Source organism: Amphiura filiformis, chromosome 15, assembly GCF_039555335.1.
Source record: "Amphiura filiformis chromosome 15, Afil_fr2py, whole genome shotgun sequence".
Lineage (NCBI taxonomy): Eukaryota > Metazoa > Echinodermata > Ophiuroidea > Amphilepidida > Amphiuridae > Amphiura > Amphiura filiformis.
In genome coordinates this window covers 12,657,969-12,682,687 of record NC_092642.1, presented here as the reverse complement: position 1 = coordinate 12,682,687, position 24,719 = coordinate 12,657,969, and the positions used below count along the sequence as shown (strand labels likewise).

Here is a 24,719-nt window from a genome sequence, read left to right as displayed (position 1 = left end):
CGCTATTCTTCTGAGCAGACATCGTCAACAATACCGACAGTTGTACGCAGCTTACTCCAGACACGATCTCTACTCCAGTTGAAAGTTTCTAATTCTCTTGTTCCGTCGAAAGCATGTCGACCATGCGCAAGCCTCCAGTTGTCAAAAAATAGCATTCTTCCCGGCATGCCCTTCGTGGTAAAAATATTGTTGGGATCAGTAATGATTTGCCGGAATTGGCGCCACGCCGCGTACCATCGCTTAGCGTCAGGTGCAGGAAGAGTAAGGACAGATCGGTCATCATTTGAAGACCTGTATCAAATGTAAAATACACAAGTATATTAAAACAATTGTATATTTTGGGGCAAATGTCCAGGCGTAGGGCTAGAAGTTATCGAACAGAAAAGTAAAACGTTTCTTTGACGTAACAAGACCTACAACACTTTCAGAATAAAAGGTTCTAGAATCTGTCTTCTATATGGAACCAAACAGTTCTATAAATGCCACACATTTTCTGCAAAGCGTTAAATAACACTTTTTAATTTTGGGCGTTTTCCCCCTCCCGATAAAAAATCATACACATGAGGTGGCAATGGCGAAAAGTGGGTTTTCAATGGCGACCAATACAACCAACTGGGCACATATGGGTAATGCGTTCAAAATATTTTGAAGAACCACACCCCCCCCCCCCCTGCCATGTGCTTTTGGATGTAGTAAAACATCCTGTAACCCCACACAGCGATATTTCATATATTGACCACGTACCAAATTATTATTTCTCTACTGGACTCGAACCCAAAACTGCATTGTAGTTTATTTCAAGGTTGTACCAAGTACGGCCAGAGCATGTTCAAGAGACAATACCAGGCATTAATCATGAGGGCTACCATGCTGGTTTTAATGAATACTCGGATTTACTCTTTTGTTCATATTGCTAACAGAGTATTCTTGTGATGAGTTTATAAAAATCGCTCTAGGAATTTTAGAGTTTAACTGATACCATGAGGTATATTTACATTCCATTCGGTACATAACTGCAAACTGAAACTCCCTTCTATCATGGAAGTAATACACATGGAAGCTGGTCAAATACTACATCAAAGTGAGTATCATACTTGCCGCGATACTGAACAAAAGCAGTACAGTTGAAAGTGGAACAATTGAGTCATCGCATGGTCAACGTATACCATGTCTAAAATCAAAGTTCCCGCTTAAAAATCAATAGCAGTACGAGGTCGTGTACTAAGTCCTGACAATGGGCTGTGTTATATTACCGCAGTGCATGACTAGTTTTATGAACACAAATAGATTTTATAAAATCCCTACGTAATGGTCAGAATGCTATCAGTTTAATTTATACAATTTTATTATAAGTATGTAATTATGTGAAAACCTACCAATTAAATGTATATATATGCTAGACTTTCAGATAGCAGTTTTAAAACAGAAAATGAAATGAAATACAATTTATTTTACGCAAAATGTAAAGATAATACCCGACTCTGGAACATTCTGGTCAACAGCAATTTCGGGCAGCCCCGGGCACACAAATAGATGCGGGATTCATTTTATAATGTAAAGCATGTGCCAAGTGTGCATATCAATTATTACCGCTAATTAGCGGTTTAGACGTAAATGCATGATTTCCAATATTTTGAAGTTTAAGAAAATCTGTAAGTATAGGGTAGAAATCGATATTTTGAATGGATTTCTGTAGTTATGGATTACAAATCTAACATCCCTGTCACTTTTTTCCGAATAAAAACAACATACTTGAAACATAATCAAGAAAAACACGATTTTTGCTCAAAATAATAAAAATGTAAATAAACGAACTGGCAATAAAGGCGGCAAGTCTGATCTACATTAAAGACACGCTGACTACATTGTTATCACAATAGCTTGATACGTACCCTCTATAGAATGTTACGTAAATAATTCAATAGGTGTTGGATCGACCAGCTTCCATGTCTCTTACTTCCATGCTTCTATTAACCTCTACTTGTTCAAGTATGTCTGTGTACTATAATACATCCGAAAGCATGCCGAGGCGTGGAATATGTAGTAAAAGGCAGGTCCGATAAAATCCGAAGATATGACCAAATTGATGGTTGAAGGCGGAAAAATCCGCTAAAAGGCGGAAGATGCCATATGCATGTATGCGTGCATTGTACTTGCATACACCCCAGAAAACTTCCAAAATTCTCAACAAAACTCGAAAAATATTGTAAAATTGGAATACAAAATGTCATCATCATATTGGCCTTTGATGAAAATTTTATCAAAATAGCCCTTCGGAAATTGCTTCGGAAATCGATTCAAATATCAACCCATTTATTTTCTACAATACAGTATGTATTCTTGGGAATATGAGAGTTGTAAAATGATCTTCTACATGAATGGTTTTGTTTTGAAAGTGGTTGTACGGGTAGTTTTGCATAGTTCAATTACTCGGGATGTTTCGGAAACGCCTCAAAATATCGCCGTCAAACATATCCGTATATCAAGAGATGGCGCTATTTTTTGGGTAGGGAAATATCGCTGTGCCCCAGTTAGCACCACCAACTGTTCTTGTTTTTATAATACGAAATGAAGTCATCATCTAAATGTGATTAACATATATAGGTCGCGGGGGACTGGGGTAGGGTGTGGGGGTATTAAGTATGGGATCTGTGTGTGTTATTATTTTAATATTGATGTCACGTGTCCAATCTCCTATGTTATCAGATTGATATAGGCTCATTGTATGTTTGAAGGAAATAAATTGATTTTGGTGGCCATTTTGAATTTTTGGCGGCCATTTTGAAATTGTAAATCATCAATATTGGTGCTACTGCATGCCAACATGACAAAACTACTATAACAAGCCTAAAACAATTGCTACTGTGCCAATAAAACCACACTGGGAAGGGTCAGTTTGACAAATATTGGAAATATTTTGCCAAAATGGACGCCATTTTGAAAAACAAGATGGCCGCCTTCTGCTGCATCTGGATTTTTGTAAACATGTATAAATATGTTACTTGGGACCCAAACAACATGCTAGGAGAGGTGGCACATTGTCTTCATCAAAAGGCCACGGGACTTACAAACTGGGTAGTTTGCCGCCCGACTAAAATGTGAGATAACTTCCAAGAGGGATTAACACAAAACATATAACCAAAGTAAAAGCCCGAAGTTTCAAAAAGACACAACTCCTTTTTCTAAGAATAAAAAATATAAAGACCCATACAAGAGGTATAACCAAATACAAACCTAATGATAACAGGATCTTGGTTAGGGTCACGAACATCGAAAACCGTTGAAACACATCGTACAAACATTCCTTTCTCTATCTTGTGAAATGCTAATGGTAGAGTGGCGAGAGCCTCGTAATGCTCTGGATGCGATTCCCGCAGTATTCTGGCTGCTCTCAAAGCATCACTGAATATGGTTTCACCACCTTCCTCAGACTGTTTAAGGTAATGCATCATGATATAGCTGAAAGAGGCAAACAGGCAGAATAAGACGGCTGACAGTAAGAATTGATAGAATTCCTGTCGTGCTCTTGCTATCATGATATTCGTCAAACCTTTTTACACATTTATTTTCTATATTCCAAAAACCCACAACTCATTATTAGTCTAGTCCACGTCACTAAATATATCAATCTACGTGTCACACGAAAAGAGAGCAATCCTTGTAAAGTGGCTTGTAAATTGGACCCTCTATCGAGAAAATGTGGGCTAATGTCCCAGGACAATGTGTTTTAAAATAGTAAAGCAAGGCCAATTCATGAGCTATTTGATTATCTTCTTTGTGTCACTTGAGAAAACAAATTCAGGCCTTCAAGAGCTACCACATCATCCTTCGCCTGGGTAGCATGCGACCACGAGGTTTCTTCATGCACAGCGATCTGAATGTAGGTTACATGTGAGGTGCGTGGACGTCCGTACTTTAAACTTGTTCCCTGTCCACCTCCTGGTCGGTACGCCACTGATTTTGTATTTATTTGTTTTTATATCTCGTATTACTACTCAAAACATCGGTCTTCAAAGAAAATGTGGATTAGGTGCAACTAGTCGCTTTATAGATGAGATAAATAGATTGGGAGCACGTGTGGCCGAGTGGATAAGGCGCCCGACTCATAGTTCGAGCCCCGCTCGTGCCAACGTGTCGTGTCCTTGGGCAAGGCACTTTATCCTCATTGCCTACTGGGGGATGGGGGATGGGGGTTGGGTTGGATTGGATGTTTGTATAGTTGTTTGTTTCAATGTTGCAATATTGGCGCTGATTAAGCTGCTGCCTGCAAATTGCATTGTGTCTGTTTAGTTGTGTTAAATGTACAATTCTAGCAATTTGACCTGCGGGTCACCATTAGAGTTTGAAATAAAACCTTCCTTTTTCTTTTTTCTTTTTTCTTTTTTAAATAGATAAAGCCTAGGGGATTGTTTTTGTGGTGTATGTACTATGCCTGTATGTAACTTGTACCAATTAAAGAGGAACTATTTAATTTTACACACACAATTCAATGGGCCGTGTGTTTCTTGAGTTAAGGTCTAAAGATCAAAAACAAACAACCCGTAGAACAGACTGAAATACGGTATTCGGGAATCATTTTAATACGTCACATTACACCCATACACACCCCACACACCAACTCACCCCGGTGGGTCGTAATGCGAAGGGTAGTCGGTATGGAATGGGAGATATCCATTCGAAAAGCTATGATCATCAAGTTTCTTGGCTAATTCAGGAAAGAATTCTATCTCGCCATAAATAGTAGACTTCAATGGTGAATGTACTCTTTCACCTATTAACTGCAATTACAATAGACCGGATTATTTACATATTGTTGCATTTCATCATCGTAAATTGGCTATTCCAGAAAATAAGTGCACGCCCATCCACCTTTTTCTTTATTGACCACTTGTATATGCCGTTGGCGGCGTTTGTCTCTGCTAACTCCAATTATGCCAGAGTTAGCTACGCGGAAAACTGAAAGCTTCGCCAAAGATGTAAATTACATACTCCCAATTATGCCAAGTAACTATAAAGACTATCTAGCTGAAACTTGATACATATGTAGCACAGGTCCAATAGAAGTATATTACGTTTAGCATTTTGCTCATTTTAATCTGCATTATTAACGCTTGGATGCTTTATCTACATAGTCCAACGATATGATACAATACAGTAAGCCAACAAATAGGTGTACCAGTTGTGTTCACCCCTGTATATCCTAAATAAAGAAAAATGTGTCAAAATTAAAACAAGCAGCTAATACCTGTATTCTTTAGCTCTGATTTGTTGAAATTGGCTGGGAATGAAAGAAACGGTGGTCTAAAACCTAATTAAGAAACGAAATCAAAAGTTGCACTTTTGATTTCTAATCAATGAAAAGCATGATGAACAACATTTATTTTCATTTTAGACTTTTTTATAGTCTATATTTTCTTCATTTCAGCTTAATTTAGCAGTTGTCATGGTTGTGTGCAAATTCCTATTACTATTAGATACGTTGTAATAAAACATGATTTTAAACGTTTGTATATTACTTTTCTCTGAGGGATTGCAGCAAAATTGATATTTTATCTTCCTTGGTATGGGTTTGTGGCTAGTAGTCAGGTAATGATGATGATGATGATGACGACAACGACGACGACGATGATGATGATGATAATGATGACGATGACGACGATGATGATGATGATGATGATGATGATGATGATGATGATGATGATGATGATGATGATGAACAAATCAAATCAAATCAAAGATGATGACGATGACGATGATGATGATGATGATGATGATGATGATGATGATGATTAATACACAAACGAAAAAGAGGAACAAACATGCCTAGCATGTAATTCTATTTTTTTAACATGGAAAAATTTGACCTCTTATCTACTCGCAAACTGAGATTATGCATATCTTATCTCTTCAATAAACATTGTAAAAGTCGATTTGGCCTTGGCACGGGCCCTTGCTGTAAATATGTCACATGTTGTTCGGATTATAAAGACACAGTTTGTTGACCCTATAATGTTTGTGCACTCATAAATTGACCTCTGAGTGTATTGGGTATAAATGCATGTCCTTCTATAACAACAGGTTAACTTTCTTGTTGAATGGAGGCCTCGAGGTCACTGAACTGTGTATTTGGAGATGATGTATTTTTGGGTCATAGCACACGTGTTAAGCAAAAACATATACTGTGACTGATACCATATAGAAACGTGCTCTTTGTTTAAACATTGCAAGTAACATGAGTGGCAAACATTAATGTTTCATATTGCCTGCAACCCCCCCCCCCCCCCAAAGCAATGTTGGAGCCAATACTAGACCAATTATCCGTTCCTGTCTCAGTATCAAAACAACATTGACTGGTGGGTGCGGGAGGGGGGGTGAGAATTTCATACTAAATTAAATCCCTCATCACTGCCATCATCGTCACCATCACGACTCTAATAATCATCTGACATCAGTTGTATTATCCATCATCATCGTCATCGTCATCATTATCATGATCATCATCGTCGTCGTCGTCGTCGTCGTCGTCGTCGTCGTCGTCGTCATCATCATCATATCATCATCATTACCTGACTACTAGCCACAAACCCATACCAAGGAAAATAAAATATCAATTTTGCTGCAAGCCCTCAGAGAAAAGTAATATGCAAATGTTTAAAATCATGTTTTAGTACAACGTATCTAATAGTAATAGGGATTGGCACACAACCATGACAACTGCTAAATTAAGCTGAAATGAAGAAAATATAGACTATAAAAAGTCTAAAATGAAAATAAATGTTGTTGATGCTAGTTTTAACGTGTTAATCAATGGAAGCACGGCGCTGGTTCTCTTGTTCGTGAACGCATTGTGTGCCAATCAATAGGGCACGCAATGGAACAAACTGCAACTTTTTAAATTGGCATCTTCCTTGGTTTTTTGGATCGTCATTTCTTTATTTCTTGAACAATTTCAACAAATGAGGTCTTAAATTCGAGCTAAACGATGCAGCTATTGGCTGCTGGTTCAAATTATGACATACCTGTCTTTGTTTAGGATATACAATGGGTAAACCTAACTGGTACCTCAATTTTTTTGGCTTACTGTATATTGGACAAATCGATTACGTTTGGAGTAAAAGCACCCATGTTAGAGTTCGTGTTTGATATGCTCATATTTTGTGGTTATGAAGGAATAATTTTAAATATAAATTCAGATATTTCGATTGCAAAATGCATTTGTGTGTGACTCCTCCCCCAATCTTTACCCGAAAATGTCAAGATTATAATGGCTGTGCAACACGCTGCGGCAAAGTAAACAAACTTGCCGTCTTCTCTATATCACTACGTCAGCATTTCAAATGATGAACTATTTACAGATTGTGATGTTTACGCCAACGTTATTCCTACGTGTACCCCCAATTAAATCAATTAAAAATATCTCTACTCTGACTTATTTTAAATTGAAAATCATACCTCATAGAAATTTAATTCATAGAAGTTATAGGCTTACCCGCGTCACGGCTCTTGTTTTCGGAACACCGCTCATAAAGGCGATGCCAAACTTGTGGAGGTTTTGTAACAGACGTTTCACACCTTCTTCAGACTCCATGTATTTCTCAAATTCAACGGCCGGTGGCAGAGAAGCTTCTAGGGTATAACGATCCCAGAATATTCGATTATTGTCTTCTTGACGTTGGGTAATTCGTCTGTAGAATTTACTCAACCAATCTATCTGATAGCATGTGTTATGTCCATCGGGCCCTTAAAAGAAGTATCAAAGGTACACTAAATGAAATGTGGCAGATATCATGATATATTATGTTGTTTGATGTCACCATTTATTAATTTTTCTAACAAAACAATTCTAGACCTGAACAATACCAACAGCTATCACACTAATACACACAATATATTTTTAGCAATTTTTAACATAGATCTTCGTTTCTATATCAAATTATTCATCTTTTTATGCTTTTTGTGGTAATTTTTATTCTATAAACTGTATATTTGTGTGTAAATTGAGGGCGCTATTTACATCTATTTTGAATTAAACTTATCCCAAATAATATAACTTTAACTTACATTTTATGATAAAAAAAAGTTTCTGGAAAATTTCCTTGTCATTTGTAAGTCTTTTTCCTGATGTTCTAATACCATTATGCCAGTGTTTACCCCTTGTAAAGATGCAAACAAGATTTAAGATAAATAGTGCCATCATTGTTCAACTTTTCTTTAAAATGACACAGTTTTACATGCCATCAAACAATTATGCGTAAGTACATTTCCGAAACTCTGCAAATAGACCTTTTTCGCTATATCCCATCATACACTAGTTTTGGGGGACCCCCATAATATAATGTATATGATTACCGTTTTATGTTTGATACAATTTGACATCAAAATAATAGACATTGTGTCTACTTACAAGTGATGTGTAGTTCTCTCTTATCATCGCTGATAGACACGTGATCTGGAGCTATATTGGGATCAATATCAACTGGATTGATCAAACGCTGCATATTGCTGCTCCTCAAACAAGCATCACATCTACAATAGCAACAACAAATTTAAATTAAGATTAAAAATGTACAGGATTTTAACATGTGGTCTTGAGTTTGAGTATTGCTCATGGAATGTATAAAATATCTGTTGAAGCGTAGACAGTCAAAATATGGGTGAAGTCCTCCACAGTCTATATTATTGTTTATCTAGACCGGATTACGCTACAAAATAACAGTGACTGGTAATTAGAACAATGAAGAAGGTGCTGAAAAAACTGACGTTTTATATTTTGAAATTCTACTTAAAGTCTAGAATTTCCGCAATAATCTGACCAAACTGCAACACCTGCGGGTGGTACAATTTCTGGAGGTCCTTGACTTTTCGAGCAGGTTATATAAGCGGACGACTTTACGGTCGGTTAACACATAAGTATTGTTTTTAACAAAGCAATTTTGAACTTGACTCTGTGTAAAGGTTCAACAACCTTTTCCTACCAAATAAGGGTGCGGTTGAAATGCCTCCATAGACTACAATGATCAGCGGCGCTAAACTACATCTCGGCTAAGTACAGCAAATTTAACCCGATTTGCAGGATTCTATTGGGCTATTTTTTGAATTGTTATAATAAAATGTTTTACCAAAATAGGTTATTCTATACCGACATATAAAACAAATGTTATATAATACACATATTTTTCATTAAAGTTATTAAACTGAGCATATGAATGGATATGAAATCTAATCGTCTCTGATACGTGAAACCTTATCAGCATGATTTATTGTACTTACAAAATGACATTAAACTAAACTAATTATAATTAATTGACAGTATTTAAAATATCCATACTGCAGTTACTGTTCATTTTCCTATACATTATACACAGTACTCTCACCATTGACGCGTGACCTCTACAAACAGTGTATGTTATAGGTATAAATTAATCTAATGGATATGAAATCTAATCGTCTCTGATACGTGAAACCTTATCAGCATGATTTATTGTACTTTTAAAACATACAAAATGACATTAAACTAAACTAATTATAATTAATTGACAGTATTTAAAATATCCATACTGCAGTTACTGTTCATTTTCCTATACATTATACACAGTACTCTCACCATTGACGCGTGACCTCTACAAACAGTGCATGTTATAGGTATAAATTATGTGCATTGCCTAGTTAACGTCACTGTGTGAAAAATAACCGGCCAATATTTAAAGTACTCTCTGAAATTCTAGAAAATATAGTTTTGTAACATGTCCTAAATTTTTAGCTAATGTAGGTGTTTGGAAATATTCGCACTTTGGTGTTTTAGTGTATGTTATAGACATAGGGCATTGCCTAGTTAACGCCACTGTGTGAAAAATAACCGGCCAATATTTAAAGTATTCTCTGGAATTCTAGAAAATATAGTTTTGTAACATGTCCTAAATTTTTAGCTAATTTAGGTGTTTGGAAATATTCGCACTTTGGTGTTTTAGGAAGGATATGTAAACGGCAGATAACACCAAACAAATGAAGAAATTATTTCCAAACCGTGTTAAGTCTACAACCATTATGTTTCTCCTTTTCAAGAATGCTGGTTAACAATATGCATACTATTGTCTCATTTCGGAAACAAAGGCCCACACAGTATTATTATCTTGCGTTTGCTTTATAATCGTTCACCCAACTGAAACTATAATACCAGCTCATTGCAATATCGCACAGGTAAAACAGAAACATGTGTAGTGTGGATTTAACCAGAGAAGATCTGATTTTTAGTTGAGCTGTTTTCAATGAGTGTTAACTTGGTTTAATAGCTTTTAATGGGGTTTAAGTCCTGCAAAGGTCGTGGTGAATTCTACTGTAGTCAAAACTGCATCATGCTTGCCATAATCATAGGTTAGGTGTACTTTTATCAAACCCAACTTAAACTTCCAAACAATCAGTTTCTCGATGGCTGTACGCAGATTCCTTGCGGATCGCGAGTTCAAAATTCTTGCTTGTATAACTCAAGAACAAATAGGCCTAGGCTAAACTATACCTTTTCTCAGTCGATATTACCAGAGGAATATTTTTGTGAGGTTTGAACAAAATTTGACCAAAATATTCATTGAAAAGTATTTACATTGACCTATTTTACGATGTTATCTTTGTAACGATACATCCTCGATGGTACAAACTATTCTTAATTTGAAATGTTTTTGTGAGACGTAAAATTTGCTTCACTTAGGTTTGACCCTGTGGAGCTAAAAATGTGGTATTATACCTTTTTTTACTTACAACTCGAGAACCATACGTCGCAGGTAGACTATACCAGTCATCTACCAATTTTCCTAGACCTGTTCAATGGGCCAGTCCACCCATGTAACACGTATTTTAGTTATTAATAATAAATATTATTAATAAATAAATTTATTAAATGCCACACAACATATGCTAATGCAACAATACCTATATAGCTATAATACGAAAGGAAATATGCAAAGAGATATGATATCTGCTGAGAAAATAAATAATTTATCATTTAACAAGTCATGTCTAAGAGCTTACCTGCAATGATCTCGCAGCCAGATGTAGTTGAATTCCATTCCTTCAGTATCAACTCTCATTTCCAAGCAATCGTCATTCAACTTGATTTCATAATCAACTGCGGCGTCCCTTTGCTGCGATGCATTGGGTAGACTGGGTAGTATAAAGGATTTTTTTGACTGGTATAGTGAAGCGGAAACATGAATAGATCTCCGCAGAGAAAGATTCAGAAGACATCTTCGTCCAAGGATTGGCACATGGGGACGCAGCCTCAATATTTTTGATGTACAATTTTGCATGACACTTAATCCAACCAGGGATATCCCTGATCCAACCATGGCCATAATGTAGAGTTAAAATGTATGATATATCTGAACGTAGTTCATAAAATATGTCATTGTCCCGGGGCCATTGCTTCATTTCTGTTTGGTCATGCATACTGCAGTTTAATACTGTTCATTTTCCTATACACAATACACAATGCTTTTCAAACTTTTCAACTGTTGTTACGAAGATCAGAACGATTGGTAAACAGGTCTACTAAATGACCTCAAAAGGTCAAATCTTCTCATTTCGTCTGTGAGAAATAAAATGACGAAATTGCAACAGTGACTGTCACCCTTACAGTGGAAATACAGCTTATTTAGCCAGTGTCAACATGGGGTCATCGGTTTGAATATTTTCCTAACATATTGGACTAACTCCACAGCTATATGGTTTTTCACAATATAACAGTAATGGAAAGAAAACTTAAATTGTTCGTCAACTTTCGGAAAAAAAATGACGTCACGGACATAAACAACAATCTCCTAATTAGCATAATGGTCGCCATTCCTCCAGCTAGCTCGTCCTGTGATTGGTCCTTTAGTTATCTAGTTTTATTCTATATCGCTGTTACATACCACTAATAGGCCTGGGAGGTACATGGAAATACGACGAGTAACTATTTGTTGGTCATGCATACTGCAGTTTAATACTGTTCATTTTCCTATACACAATACACAATGCTCTCACCATTAGGTTACATACCACTAATAGGCCTGGGCGGTACATGGAAATACGACGAGTAACTATTTGTTTGCATGTCTGAAAAGACTGCATTAAAATTGCTGAAATTGATCAAGTTATATAGCCAAAAAAGTACTTTGTAGGGTTTGATGCTTCAAAATGGTATATTTTCTCTCATTATATGACATTTTTGTTGTGATAGTACCAAAATTCATACGCATGGCTTCGGTTTTTAGTAAATATTCGCCCTACCATATTGTAACTTTCAGCTTCGAGGGCGCACTGCCATTTTAAGGTGTTTACGGTTCAGAGCGTTAAAACAAGAAAAGTCTCAGGTCAACCTATGTTGAGTTTTTGATCATTTGGCATCTAAATCATATAGTTCCACCTGATATTAGTGGCATTTAACTGTGAGAGTTCTGAATAGCAGAAAATTCCACCCGAAATTAGCCATTTTCCCATTGAAACCCGTGTAATACATAATTAGTGTTATTTAACCATTAACGCGTGACCTTTACAAACAGTGTAGGTATAGGGCATTGCCAAGTTAACGTCACTGTGTGAAAAATAACCGGCCCATATGATTTGTACTCTCTGAAATTTGAAACCATGATTAAAATATAATTGTTATTCTACTGTTATTACATTTATACAAAAAGTAGTGGTATATACCAAGAAAGGTGTCATCCCCAGCAAACACAAAACGTTTTCGACATCATTCGCAAATGGTTATAAAAGGTTGCCAAGAAACGTTTAAATTTTGGGTTATACAGCCTGTCTCAAAAAAGTTGTGCACGTGAAAAACGCCCTCTTTGGCAATTACAAAATACCGTTGTGACATTAATGTTATATCAACGTCTCAAAAAAAAATGTGCAACTGAATAACAACAGATGGGGCTACCATGTCACTAATGTGCTCAATATTAGCACTTTAAGCCTTTTATTGTGCTCTATAGAACTTTAGTAGAGAGACTGGGTTTCAAGACTTGATTTTTCCCTTTATCTATTATCTGGAATTATAGGTGTTTGGAACCAACAATGTGCCCATCCGAAGTCACGTAGGGGTAAGGAGGTACTCATGCCCAGTCTCCGTCATGTCAGTACTGGGTCTACCGTAGATATATTCCTACCACAAACGGGTGGCTCAACTGAACCTGTCTTCTCACCGTCGCTTGGTAATATTTCTGAGCAGGATGAAGATGAAGATGGAGGACGGAACTCCGGAGATAATCATGACTGATGATGCAATTAGTAGTGTTCTGAATCACTGACGAAAACAGTGTGTTAGGAAATGGCAACATATCATGAGTCAACTTAAACGTAAATTAAGGCTATTGCAGTTGAAATCCTTATAACCCCTATGGAAGACGACACCTTAATTTTCCACACAGGCCAAGGAGTGTGAATTTGAAATTGGGTTACCTGAAATCTTGAATGGGTGACTCCATTTGAAATCTACACCCACTGTGTGTGAAATAGGGGTCATGTCTTCCATGGGGCTAGCGCTGAAGAAGGAAATTTCAAATTTTTCAGTTTCGAAACTATACATCGTTTGTCATTCAAGCGGGTATAAGTTTGGGAAATTAAAGTCGCATCGAATAGGGCATCAAAATACGTAGAACAGAATTCTCCATTTATCGACATTTTATTTTGAATTTTTTTAATAAACTTAGCTGTTTTAAATGTAATTCTAGTGTTGATATTATCAATTTTTCTCTAACATGATGTATTATACAATGGTAACTAAAATATTTTTAAACAATAAAACTACAACCATTACTGACACAATAACTACAGCTCTTGTTTCTTAGGGCTGCACCAAAAAACATGACCCCACATGAGTAAAAACAAAATCCCCCATTCAACTCTACATAAACATGATTAAAGTTGAACATTTAAAAAAAGTTGTGTTCGGCTCTTTTTCTTTCATGAATTTGTAGGAGGTAAAAACAAGAAAACAACCAATCAATTTTCACAGTTATCATTATTCACAGTGGTCATTGTTCACTTAATCCCATATTAAAACATGACAAGTTCAATCTTTTCTGTGACCAACAAGGTCACAAGAAGTGGAAGATCAAGGGTTACATTAATTGTTGGTAACACCTGCCAAATAGGAAATTTTGAATCTAGCTTTACCTCTGATGAAAGGACATCTTGCAACAGCACCCTTTAAATTGTGATTTGTTTCCTTTGATAGGGTATAGCCCATTGTTGTAACCATTCGACCCGGCATTGCCCTTCCCGGTTGCCCTTATGAACTCACACCTTGCTGGTAACGTGAATACAATGTCTCTCTTTTCAATGGTACTAATCGTACAGGTGCAAGTGATCAGCATGATATGAATAGTCTATAGAATTACGATCCGGGTCTTTATCCCTGCTCTCTTTGACATCTATGGTTCGATGCAGAGTTACCGCGTGAACGTACTAGTGCAGCGCGATATAATCAAAAATTGTTTGAACCTATTGCTATGGTAGTTAATCCGATATAGCATCACTTCGACGACGAATAGCGGCGATTATAGGTTTTGGACAACTGGTCTGATTTTGAACCCGGGCTCGCCAAACCTCAAGTAATGGTCAATAAACACAAAGATATTATGCATATTTATTAACGACACCAATATACTATAATTATGATATAGGAACGTTACGATCTAGATATGTTATTATGTCTTCGCTATTCTTCTGAGCAGACATCGTCAACAATACCGACAGTTGTACGCAGCTTACTCCAGACACGATCTCTACTCCAGTTGAAAGTTTCTAATTCTCTTGTTCCGTCGAAAGCATGTCGACCATGCGCAAGCCTCCAGTTGTCAAAAAATATCATTCTTCCCGGCATGCCCTTCATGGTAAAAATATTGTTGGGATCAGTAATGATTTGCCGGAATTGGCGCCACGCCGCGTACCATCGCTTAGCGTCAGGTGCAGGAAGAGTGAGGACAGATCGGTCATCATTTGAAGATCTGTATCAAATGTAAAAACAAGTATATTAAAACAATTGTATATTTTGGGGCAAATGTCCAGGCGTAGGGCTAGAGGTTATCGAACAGAAAAGTAAAACGTTTCTTTGACGTAACAAGACCTTCAACACTTTCAGAACAAAAGGTTCTAGAATCTGTCTTCTATATGGAACCAAACAGTTCTATAAATGCCACACATATTCTGCAAAGTGTTAAATAACACTTTTTAATTTTGGGCGTTTTCCCCCTCCCGATAAAAAATCATACACATGAGTTGGAAATGGCAAAAAGCCTTGGGGGTATCCTTCATAGAGCTAATACCATTCTACTTTGTGTATCAGCTTTATTGTCTCAATATTTGAGTGTAAACACCTCAAAGCCTTGCTCCCGTCCGACCCGCCTTGCTAGATAATGAAAGAGAGCAAATTTGCAGCCCATTTCCTTTCCTTGCAGGTGTGATATTTGCTTCAATTTGTGTCGATATATCGAATGCCATATTCCAAGAAAGATACACATTATGAGAGTCTGTTTTTAAACAGTCTGTTTTTAAAAGGTGCTAAAAGGCGCATAATTATTCGTTTTTGTTGGTGTTTTTCACAGAACATGTTACACGACTGGTCACATGATTAAGACTACCGTAAATGTTTGCCTAATGGCGCTGGAATTTTAGACACAAACTAAAAGTGCCCTCCCATAAAAATACCACCAGCAAATAAGGGCACGTACCCTTAGTTTTTGTTGGGATTTTTAGAGGAGGGAGTTCTCTATTTGTATATGAAAAAAGGAGCCCAGGTGCGCCATTAGGTGAACGTTTACGGTATTGCAAGTGATGTTAACCAAACGGCTCGTTACACTATAATGAAAGACAGAGATAAAAAGACTAGTTCGCGTCTGAAATTCTGACAGCTAAACAGAAAATGCCGTACTGCGCAGGTCGGCAACCAATCACGGCGCGCCTTTGCCCTGATGTCAGACGCGATTTAGTCTTTTTATCACTGTCTTTTATTATACCATTCTCGTTATCTTGTTATGTGACTTTTTTCTGCCATTACCATGATAACTAAATAGCTACATAAAATATAATCTTATGCATATAACTCGATTTTATTGTTATTTTTTAACTTAGTTAAAGAACTCTCGTTTGTTTAAATGTATAATAATCCGAGATTCTGTCGAGCTTGTTTGGACCCTGGATAATGTATTTTATTATTTATTATAGATGTCAGTTAACCCGCTGCATGTACTTTCATCTAGCTGCAGCGAAATAAAAAAATATATAATTCAGTTAATGAATTAACATTTCGAATGAAAACTTACCCTTCTGAATGAATCTTAATTATTATCTTTCTGATTATCATTATACAAATATTGTAAAGTTATAAAATTGCAGGTACCTGTGTGCATTTAATTCAGCTTTGCAGAGTTTCATGGGAAGTGACATGATCGACATGAATACAGGGTGTCCCAGAAAAAATTACCGGGCGAATGAATTAGGACGTAAGACAAGAAATGCACATCAGAATCCGAAAATCTAAAAATCAGCGTGTAGCGCATCTTATTCTGCATCTTATACACTGATGTTACTGGAATCGGTTGACTGATTGCGAGGAAATGAGCGATTACATAACGCATGCCTCAATTCACTTCATTCCAAGTTTGAAAGAAAGATCATTCAACACAATGCGCACTAGTGGTCAACACTGTCAATGGGCTTCATATTTTGTTCGGTGGAATCCTTTTCGTTCTTTTTAAACAATCTGTTCCTTTCAAAACATCTAACTAGGTTTTGTTCAAATTTGAAAACCTGCACGATATTGAAAATGAAGCCTTTGCATGTAGATATGTAAGATGATGCTCGGTACTTGTAAATATCTTTTTTCGTTAATGTTGATATAAATGTTTGATAAAGAATTATTGTATAAAGAATTTCAGCTGGCTTAAAAAATTCTCAAATACATCATTTTTTTTGGAATATTTCCAAGAAATTGTAATGCAAAACATTAATGTTTGCATGATATTAAATATCACACGTAAAATTGTAAGCACTTGATCATTGTCATTCTTAATGACTCAAATGTTCTTTGGAATGTTAAAATATGACATATTTGCACAACCTAAAGTATTAAGTTGGAAAGCTTCCAATTGCAGAAATCAAAGTTTTCTCGGACAAACTGTTATTTATCTTCAGTGAAACCATGAAAAACATAACGCCGTGGATTATAAAATAGATAATTTGGACTAAATTCAATGAGATACACAAACGTTAGGAAGTGGTGAGTGAGTATGAAAAAGTACCTGTTGATCAAACTTGGAATGAACATTGTGTAATCGTTAATTTCTTCGCAACCAGTCAACCGAATCAAATAAAATTTTCGTATGTGATGCACAATAAAATAGGCAATGTGCTACATTTTCATTTTTTTGATTCTGATGTCAATTTCTCGACTTACGTTCAATTTTATTCACGCGGTAATTTTTTCTGGGACACCCTGTAGTATATCCAAACATGTTTGTATGCGTTTTTCTATTCTAATTAAAATTTCATTAAACATAATATCGTTTAATTTGAAATTAGTGAACCTGGTGTGTACTTTCATCGAGTTGTAATTAGGTTCAAAAACCTCGAGGGGAACACACTCCTCATCCTCGAGACTCCCCCCCCCCCCAAGAAGGCAAAAGTAACTAACAACATTCCACGTGCAGTGTCTCTTTCACCCTAAAATTGTCCCTGGCGATCTATCTGAGTGAAAAATTAAAAGAAAAGAAAATATCGCGACCACGGGATCGCCACTCATTTTAAACCCACGAACATGATTTGCCAATCCTAAGTGCATTCGAAGGACAAACAGTCTAAGGGAAGGACTCTTACATTGGCGAAATCGCCTAACCTTTTCAGAATCGCATGTCACAGCATCGGAGAGCAGAGCAAGCGCAAGTGGAAACGACTCAGCGGTTTACTCGCACTTGCAAGCCAGTGGACACTACTTTAACACCAAGGATGTCCTAATTTTGGATCGTAATTCAAATTTCCCTGGTTTCAGTCGCAACGTCGATTCGGTCGTCAAAATAGGTATGTCTGGTTGATCATAATAATTAGATCGTTATTATTAGTGTTGTTGTTGTTGTTTTTGTTGTTGTTTTTGTTGTTGTTGTCTGATCTAATTCTTAAGTAACAATAGGGAAAATGTGACATAACTTCCAAGAGGATTAACACAAAAAATATAACCAAAGTAAAAGCCCGAAGTTTCAAAAAGACACAACTCCTTTTTCTAGGAATAAAAAATATAAAGACCCATACAAGAGGTATAACCAAATGCAAACCTAATAATAACAGGATCTTGGTTAGGGTCACGAACATCGAAAACCGTTGAAACACATCGTGCAAACATTCCTTTCTCTATCTTGTGAAATGCTACTGGTAGAGTGGCGAGAGCCTCGTAATGCTCTGGATGCGATTCCTGCAGTATTCTGGCTGCTCTCAAAGCATCACTGAATATGGTTTCCCCACCTTCCTCAGACTGTTTAAGGTAATGCATCATGATATAGCTGAAAGAGGCAAACAGACAGAATAAAACGGCTGACAGTAAGAAGTGATAGAATTCCTGTCGTGCTCTTGCTATCATGATATTCGTCAAACATTTATACACATTTATTTTCTATATTCCAAAAACCCACAACCTATTAGAGTCTAGTCCACGTCACTAAATATATCAATCTACGTATCACACGAAAAAAGAGCAATCCTGGTAAAGTGGCAGCAGCATTGGACCCTCTATCGAGAAAATGTGGGCCAATGTCCCAGGCCAATGTGTTTTAAAATAGTAAAGCAAGTCCAATTCATGAGCTATTTGAGTGGAAATTAACTTCTTTGTGTCACTCAACAAATTCAGGTCTTCTAGAGCTACCACATCATGCTTCGCCTGGGTAGCATGCGACCACGAGATTTCTTCATGCACAGCGATCTGAATGTAGGTTACATGTGAGGTGCGTGGACGTCCGTACTTTAAACTTGTTCCCTGTCCACCTCCTGGTCGGTACGCCACTGATTTTGTATTTATTTGTTTTTATATCTCGTATTACTACTCAAAACATCGGTCTTCAAAAAAATGTGGATTTGACGCACTCAACTAGTCGCTTTATAGCTGAGATAAATAGATAAAGCCAGGGGATTGTTTTTGTGGTGTATGCACTATGCCTATATAAAATATAACGTGTAATACTTTGTCTTAATTAAAGAGGAACTATTTAATTTTACACACACAATTCAATGGACCGTGTGTTTCTTGAGTTAAGGTCTAAAGATAAAAAACAAACAACCCGTAGAACAGATTGAAATACGGTATTCGGGAAGCTGCTTTATCATTTTAATACGTCACATTACACCCATACACACCCCACACACCAACTCACCCTGGTGGGTCGTAATGAGAAGGATAGTCGGTATGCAATGGGAGATATCCATTCGAAAAGCTATGATCATCAAGTTTCTTGGCTAATTCAGGAAAGAATTCTATCTCGCCATAGATAGTAGACTTCAATGGTGAATGTACCCTTTCACCTATTAACTGCAATTACAATAGACCGTATTAATTTTTGTTAGTTGTATTTCATCATCGTAATTAGCATTTGGCTATTCCAGAAAACTGCACACCCATCCACCTTTTCGTTATTGACTTTTCACTGCCGTTGGCGGCGTTTGGCTCTGCTAACTCAAATTATGCCAGAGTTAGCAACGCGGAAAACTGAAAGCGTCGCCAAAGATGTAAATTACATCCTCCCAATTATGCAAAGTTAATTTGCCAAGTAACTATAAGGATTATCTAGCTGAAACTTGATACACATGTAGGACATGTCCAATAGAAATATATTACGTTTAGCATTTTTCCTAATTTTAATCTGCATTATTAACGTGTGGAAACTTTGTATAGCTAGTCCAACGATATGATGCAATATATTGGACAAATCGATTACGTTTGGAGTAAAAGCACCCATGTTAGAGTTCGTGTTTCATATGCTCAAATATTGTGGTTATGAAGTAATAATTTTCATTATAAATTCAAAAATTTCGATTGAAAAATGCATTGGTGTGACCCTCCCTCAATCGTCACCCGAAAATGTCAAGATTATAATGGCTCTCCGTAACTAACGAAACCTATAACTACGATCGACGTTACTGGTTTGGCAACACACTATGATATACCTTGAATACAACACGCTGCTGCAAAGTAAATAAACAAACGTGCCGTCTTCTCTATATCACTACGTCAGTCTCTGCTAGCATTTCAAATGATGAACCTCACATCAATGTTTACAGATTGTGATTTTTACGCCTACGTTTACTCCTACGCGTAATTCCAATTGAATCAATTAAAAATATCTCTACTCTGACTAATTTTAGATTGAAAATCATACCTCATAGAAATTTGAAGAAGTTAAAGGCTTACCCGCGTCACGGCTCTTGTTTTTGGAACACCGCTCATAAAGGCGATTCCAAACTTGTGGAGGTTTTGTAACAGACGTTTCACACCTTCTTCAGACTCCATGTATTTCTCAAATTCAACGGCCGGTGGCAGAGAAGCTTCTAGAGTGTGACGATCCCAGAATATGCGATGCTTGTCTTCTTGACGTTGGGTACTTCGTCTGTAGGATTTACCCAGCCAATCTATCTGGTAGGATGTTCTATGTCCATCGGGCCCTTAAAGAGGGTATCGAAACAAGCACTAAGTAAACTTTGGCAGATATCATGGGTAAGTACATTTCCGAAACTCTGCAAATAGACCTTTTTATGTTTGATACGATTTGACATCAAAGTAATAGACATTGTGTTTACTTACAAGTGATATGTAGTTCTCTCTTATCATCGCTAATAGACACGTGATCAGGAGCTATGTTGGGATCAATATCAACTGGATTAATCAAACGCTGCATATTGCTGCTCAAACAAACATCACATCTACAATAGCAACAACAAATTTAAATTAAGATTAAAAATGTACAGGATTTTAAAATGTGGTCTTGAGTCAAAATATGGGTGAAGTCCTCCACAGTCTATATTATTGTTTATCTAGACCGGATTACGCTACAAAAAACAGTGACTGGTAATTAAAACAATGAAGAAGGTGCTGAATAACTGACGCTTTATATTTTGAAATTATACTTCAAGTCTAGAATTTCCGCAATAATCTGACCAAACTGCAACACCTGTGGGTGAAACAATTTCTGGATGTCCTCGACTTTTGGAGCAGGTTATATAAGCGGAAGACTTTACGGTCGATTTTAACACATAAGTATTGTTTTTTACAAAGCAATTTTGTAAAGGTTCAACAACCTTTTCCCGCCAAATAAGGGTGCGGTTGAAATGCCTCCATAGCCTATAATGAGCAGCGGCGCTAGCTAAACTACATCTCGGCTAAGTACAGCAAATTTAACCTGATTTGCAGGATTCTATTGGACTATTTATTGATTGTTATAATGAAATGTTTTCGTAGGTACCAAAATAGGTTATTCTACACCAACATATACATGATATAAAACAAATGTTATATAATACATATATTTTCATTAAAGTTATTAAACTGAGCATATGAATGGATATGAAATCTAATCGTCTCTGATACGTGAAACCTTATCAGCATGATTTATTGTACTTTTAAAACATACAAAATGACATTAAACTTAAAATTGACAGTATTTAAAATATCTTGCCATAATCATAGGTTAGATGTACTTTTATCAAACCCAACTTAAACGTCCAAACAATCAGTTTCTCGATGGCTGTACGCAGATTCCTTACGGATCGCGAGTTCCAAATTTGCTTGTATAACTCAAGGACAAATAGGCCTAGGCTAAACTATATCTTTTCTCAGTTGATATTACCAGATGAATATTTTTGTAACAAAATTTGACCAAAATATTCACTGAAAAGTATTTACTTTGACCTAATTTACGATGTTTATCTTTGTAACGATACATCCTCGATGGTACAAACTATTATTAATTCGAAATGTTTTTGCGAGACGTAAAATTTGAGTTCACTTAAGTTTGACTTTTTACTTACCGTCGCAGGTAGATTATACCAGTCATCTACCAATTTTCCCAGACCTGTTCAATGGGCCAGTCCACCCATGTAACACGTATTTTAGTTATTAATAATAAATATTATTAATATTATTAATAAATAAATTTATTAAATGCTACACAACAGATGCGAATGCAACAATACCTTTGGTTGTGAAAGATATATTAAAGAAAGGAAATATGCAGAGAGATATGATATCTGCTAAGAAAATAAATAATTTACTATTTAACAAGTCATGTCTAAGAGCTTACCTGCAATGATCTCGCAGCCAGATGTAGTTGAATTCCATTCCTTCAGTATCAACTCTCATTTCCAAGCAATCGTCATTCAACTTGATTTCATGATCAACTGCGGCGTCCCTTTGCTGCGATGCATTGGGTAGACTGGGTAGTATAAAGGATTTTTTTGACCGGTATAGTGAAGCGGAAATATGAATAGATCTCCACAGAGAAAGATTCGGAAGACATCTTCGTCCAAGGATTGGCACATGGGGACGAAGCCTCAATATTTTTGATATAAAATTGTGCATGACACTTGGTCAAACCATCTCCATGAATAGTAAAAATATATGATACATCTGAAGGTAGTTCTAAAATGTGATTGCTTACTTTATGTTTGATCATGAAGTATTATACTCATATGATACAACTATAGCCACAGCACGTAATAACTTACTGCCATATGGCAACAATTTATGTAAAGCTCTATAATAATTAAATGGACACACAGTTACATAAAATATAGAAAGCTCTTTAATTACAGGTTATCAGACGAAATAGTATTACACGCATGCGCATTACATGTCCGTGCTGAACATTTTATATAATCTTTTTTTTAATCACATTTTCAATATTGATACTATTTAATTGGTGGAAATGTGCTTAAGGGGGGTACTACACCCTGCCCAATTTTGTGCCTATTTTTGCATTTTTCTCAGCAAACGCAAAACGTTTTCGACATCATTCGCAAAAGGTTATAAAAGGTTGTCAAAAAACGTTTAAATGTCTGGTTATATAAAGGATACATTAATGGTATAAAACGTTTTCATAACATTAAATAACATTTGTTGGTAATTCACTGCACAGCAAAACCAAATGTTTTACAGAAAACATTTAAATGTCTGGTTATATCAAGAGTATAAAAACGTTTTAATAACATTCCAAAAACATTATTGAAAACTTGGTACAAATCATTCTAAACAGAATGTTACTTTGGGGTTGAACAAATATTTTGCAAAAAATGTTTGCCCAAAATATTTACAATAACGTTTTTAAAATGTTTTCACGACCTTTATATAACCCGACATTTCAATGTTATTAAAACGTTTTGTAAAAAACATTTTAAGAACATTTCTGTGTTTGCTGGGTGCACATATTTTAACATAATATTATTTACGTGTTGACAAAATATTTGGCCAAAATTGTTTGCAAAAATAGTTTACAATGACATTTCGAAAACATTTTTAAAATATTGTTGTGGTGTGTTTTCATACAAAACGGTTTAAAACGATTTCATGACCTTTACATAACCCGACATTTTAATGTTATTAAAACGTTTTTACCTAAACCAAAACCCAAAATATAACTTATTTAAAACGTTTTAAAAAACGTTTTTGTGTTTACTGGGTTGGTGACAAGTAAGATATGTATATTATAGGGGCAAGGACTACAACTACTGTACTGGATATTTTATTTCAACACAGACAACAGTTGTGGAGTTACAGTCAAAAATGAGGAAACGCAATAATTGATCAATAAATCAATAACTACTTGCCTCAGTGCAGTAGTTGTAATACAAATAGCAGGTTATGAAAATCTTGACTTTCCAGCTACTTCATACTTCTGATGAATGCATGAATGACATCATCAGCAGTTATAGGCCAATAGTATACAGGGTGTCCCAAAAAAAAAGAGGCCCCTCATTGCGCCCTCTTTTTCTCCTATTTCTTAAAAGTTGATTAAATATATTTTGGTATGTAAAGAAACCTTTAGTCGTTAGCTTTAAGAAACCAAAACAATGATTTCAATCGGCTCACAATTTTTGAAGATAGGCCTATGCCCTTTTGAATAAAAGTACCCGTTTTTTACTCTGTCCACGGATAGCAAACAGAGTGGTTGGGATAGCTCATGCTGTGGTGCTCTCCAGACCTTGATTATTTTCCTTTGTGGCAAAATCCAAGATATTCGCAAACGTATTACTGAATGCATTCGCAAGTATCCGGCGCACAAGGATGGTACGCAACGCAATTGATGCAATGAAGACCAGGGCTGAAACCTGTATTCGCCAAGGAGGCAACCAGGTAGAGGGCAGAGCAGCACAGTAAACTCACTTCATAAGAACTAAAGACAAACCAAACAGCCTTTTAGAAATGACTTGTGTTGTAAATAAAGAAATAAAAAAGCAAGAAAAAACAAAGTAAGAAAGTAAGAAACATAAAAAACAAAAAAGGCATAAATAACCAAGAAAAAATAAGTAATTGCAAGTAAAGCAAAAGAAGTCCCATTCGGCATCCATTTTACCCACAAATTAATGACACTATTAACAAAATCCATTGCCCATAAACCCACCGGTAAAGCCCGTTCCATAAATGAAGTTATTTTATAAAGTTATCATTGAGGAATGTTTGATATTCATGCATGGTATGTGTACTCCTTTTCAATCTT

The 24,719-nt window shown here is 36.2% G+C and overlaps 2 protein-coding genes across 2 annotated transcripts; both read right to left on the bottom strand.

Moving 5' to 3' along the window:
* Positions 1–2: 2 nt before the first annotated feature.
* On the bottom strand, positions 3–7,708 carry LOC140171970 (trimethyllysine dioxygenase, mitochondrial-like). Its single transcript, XM_072195317.1, has 4 exons — positions 7,490–7,708; positions 4,624–4,778; positions 3,235–3,459; positions 3–291 (listed from the first exon to the last, which is right to left on the bottom strand). Exons 1-4 carry the CDS (start codon positions 7,586–7,588, stop codon positions 3–5), a joined length of 768 nt encoding a protein of 255 aa, XP_072051418.1. The 5' UTR covers positions 7,589–7,708.
* An 11,676-nt stretch (positions 7,709–19,384) lies between these two features.
* LOC140171968 (trimethyllysine dioxygenase, mitochondrial-like) lies at positions 19,385–22,366 on the bottom strand. Its single transcript, XM_072195316.1, has 4 exons — positions 22,308–22,366; positions 20,813–20,931; positions 20,423–20,673; positions 19,385–19,543 (listed from the first exon to the last, which is right to left on the bottom strand). The coding sequence occupies exons 1-4, from the start codon at positions 22,364–22,366 to the stop codon at positions 19,385–19,387; spliced, it is 588 nt and encodes a 195-aa protein (XP_072051417.1).
* Positions 22,367–24,719: the final 2,353 nt, after the last annotated feature.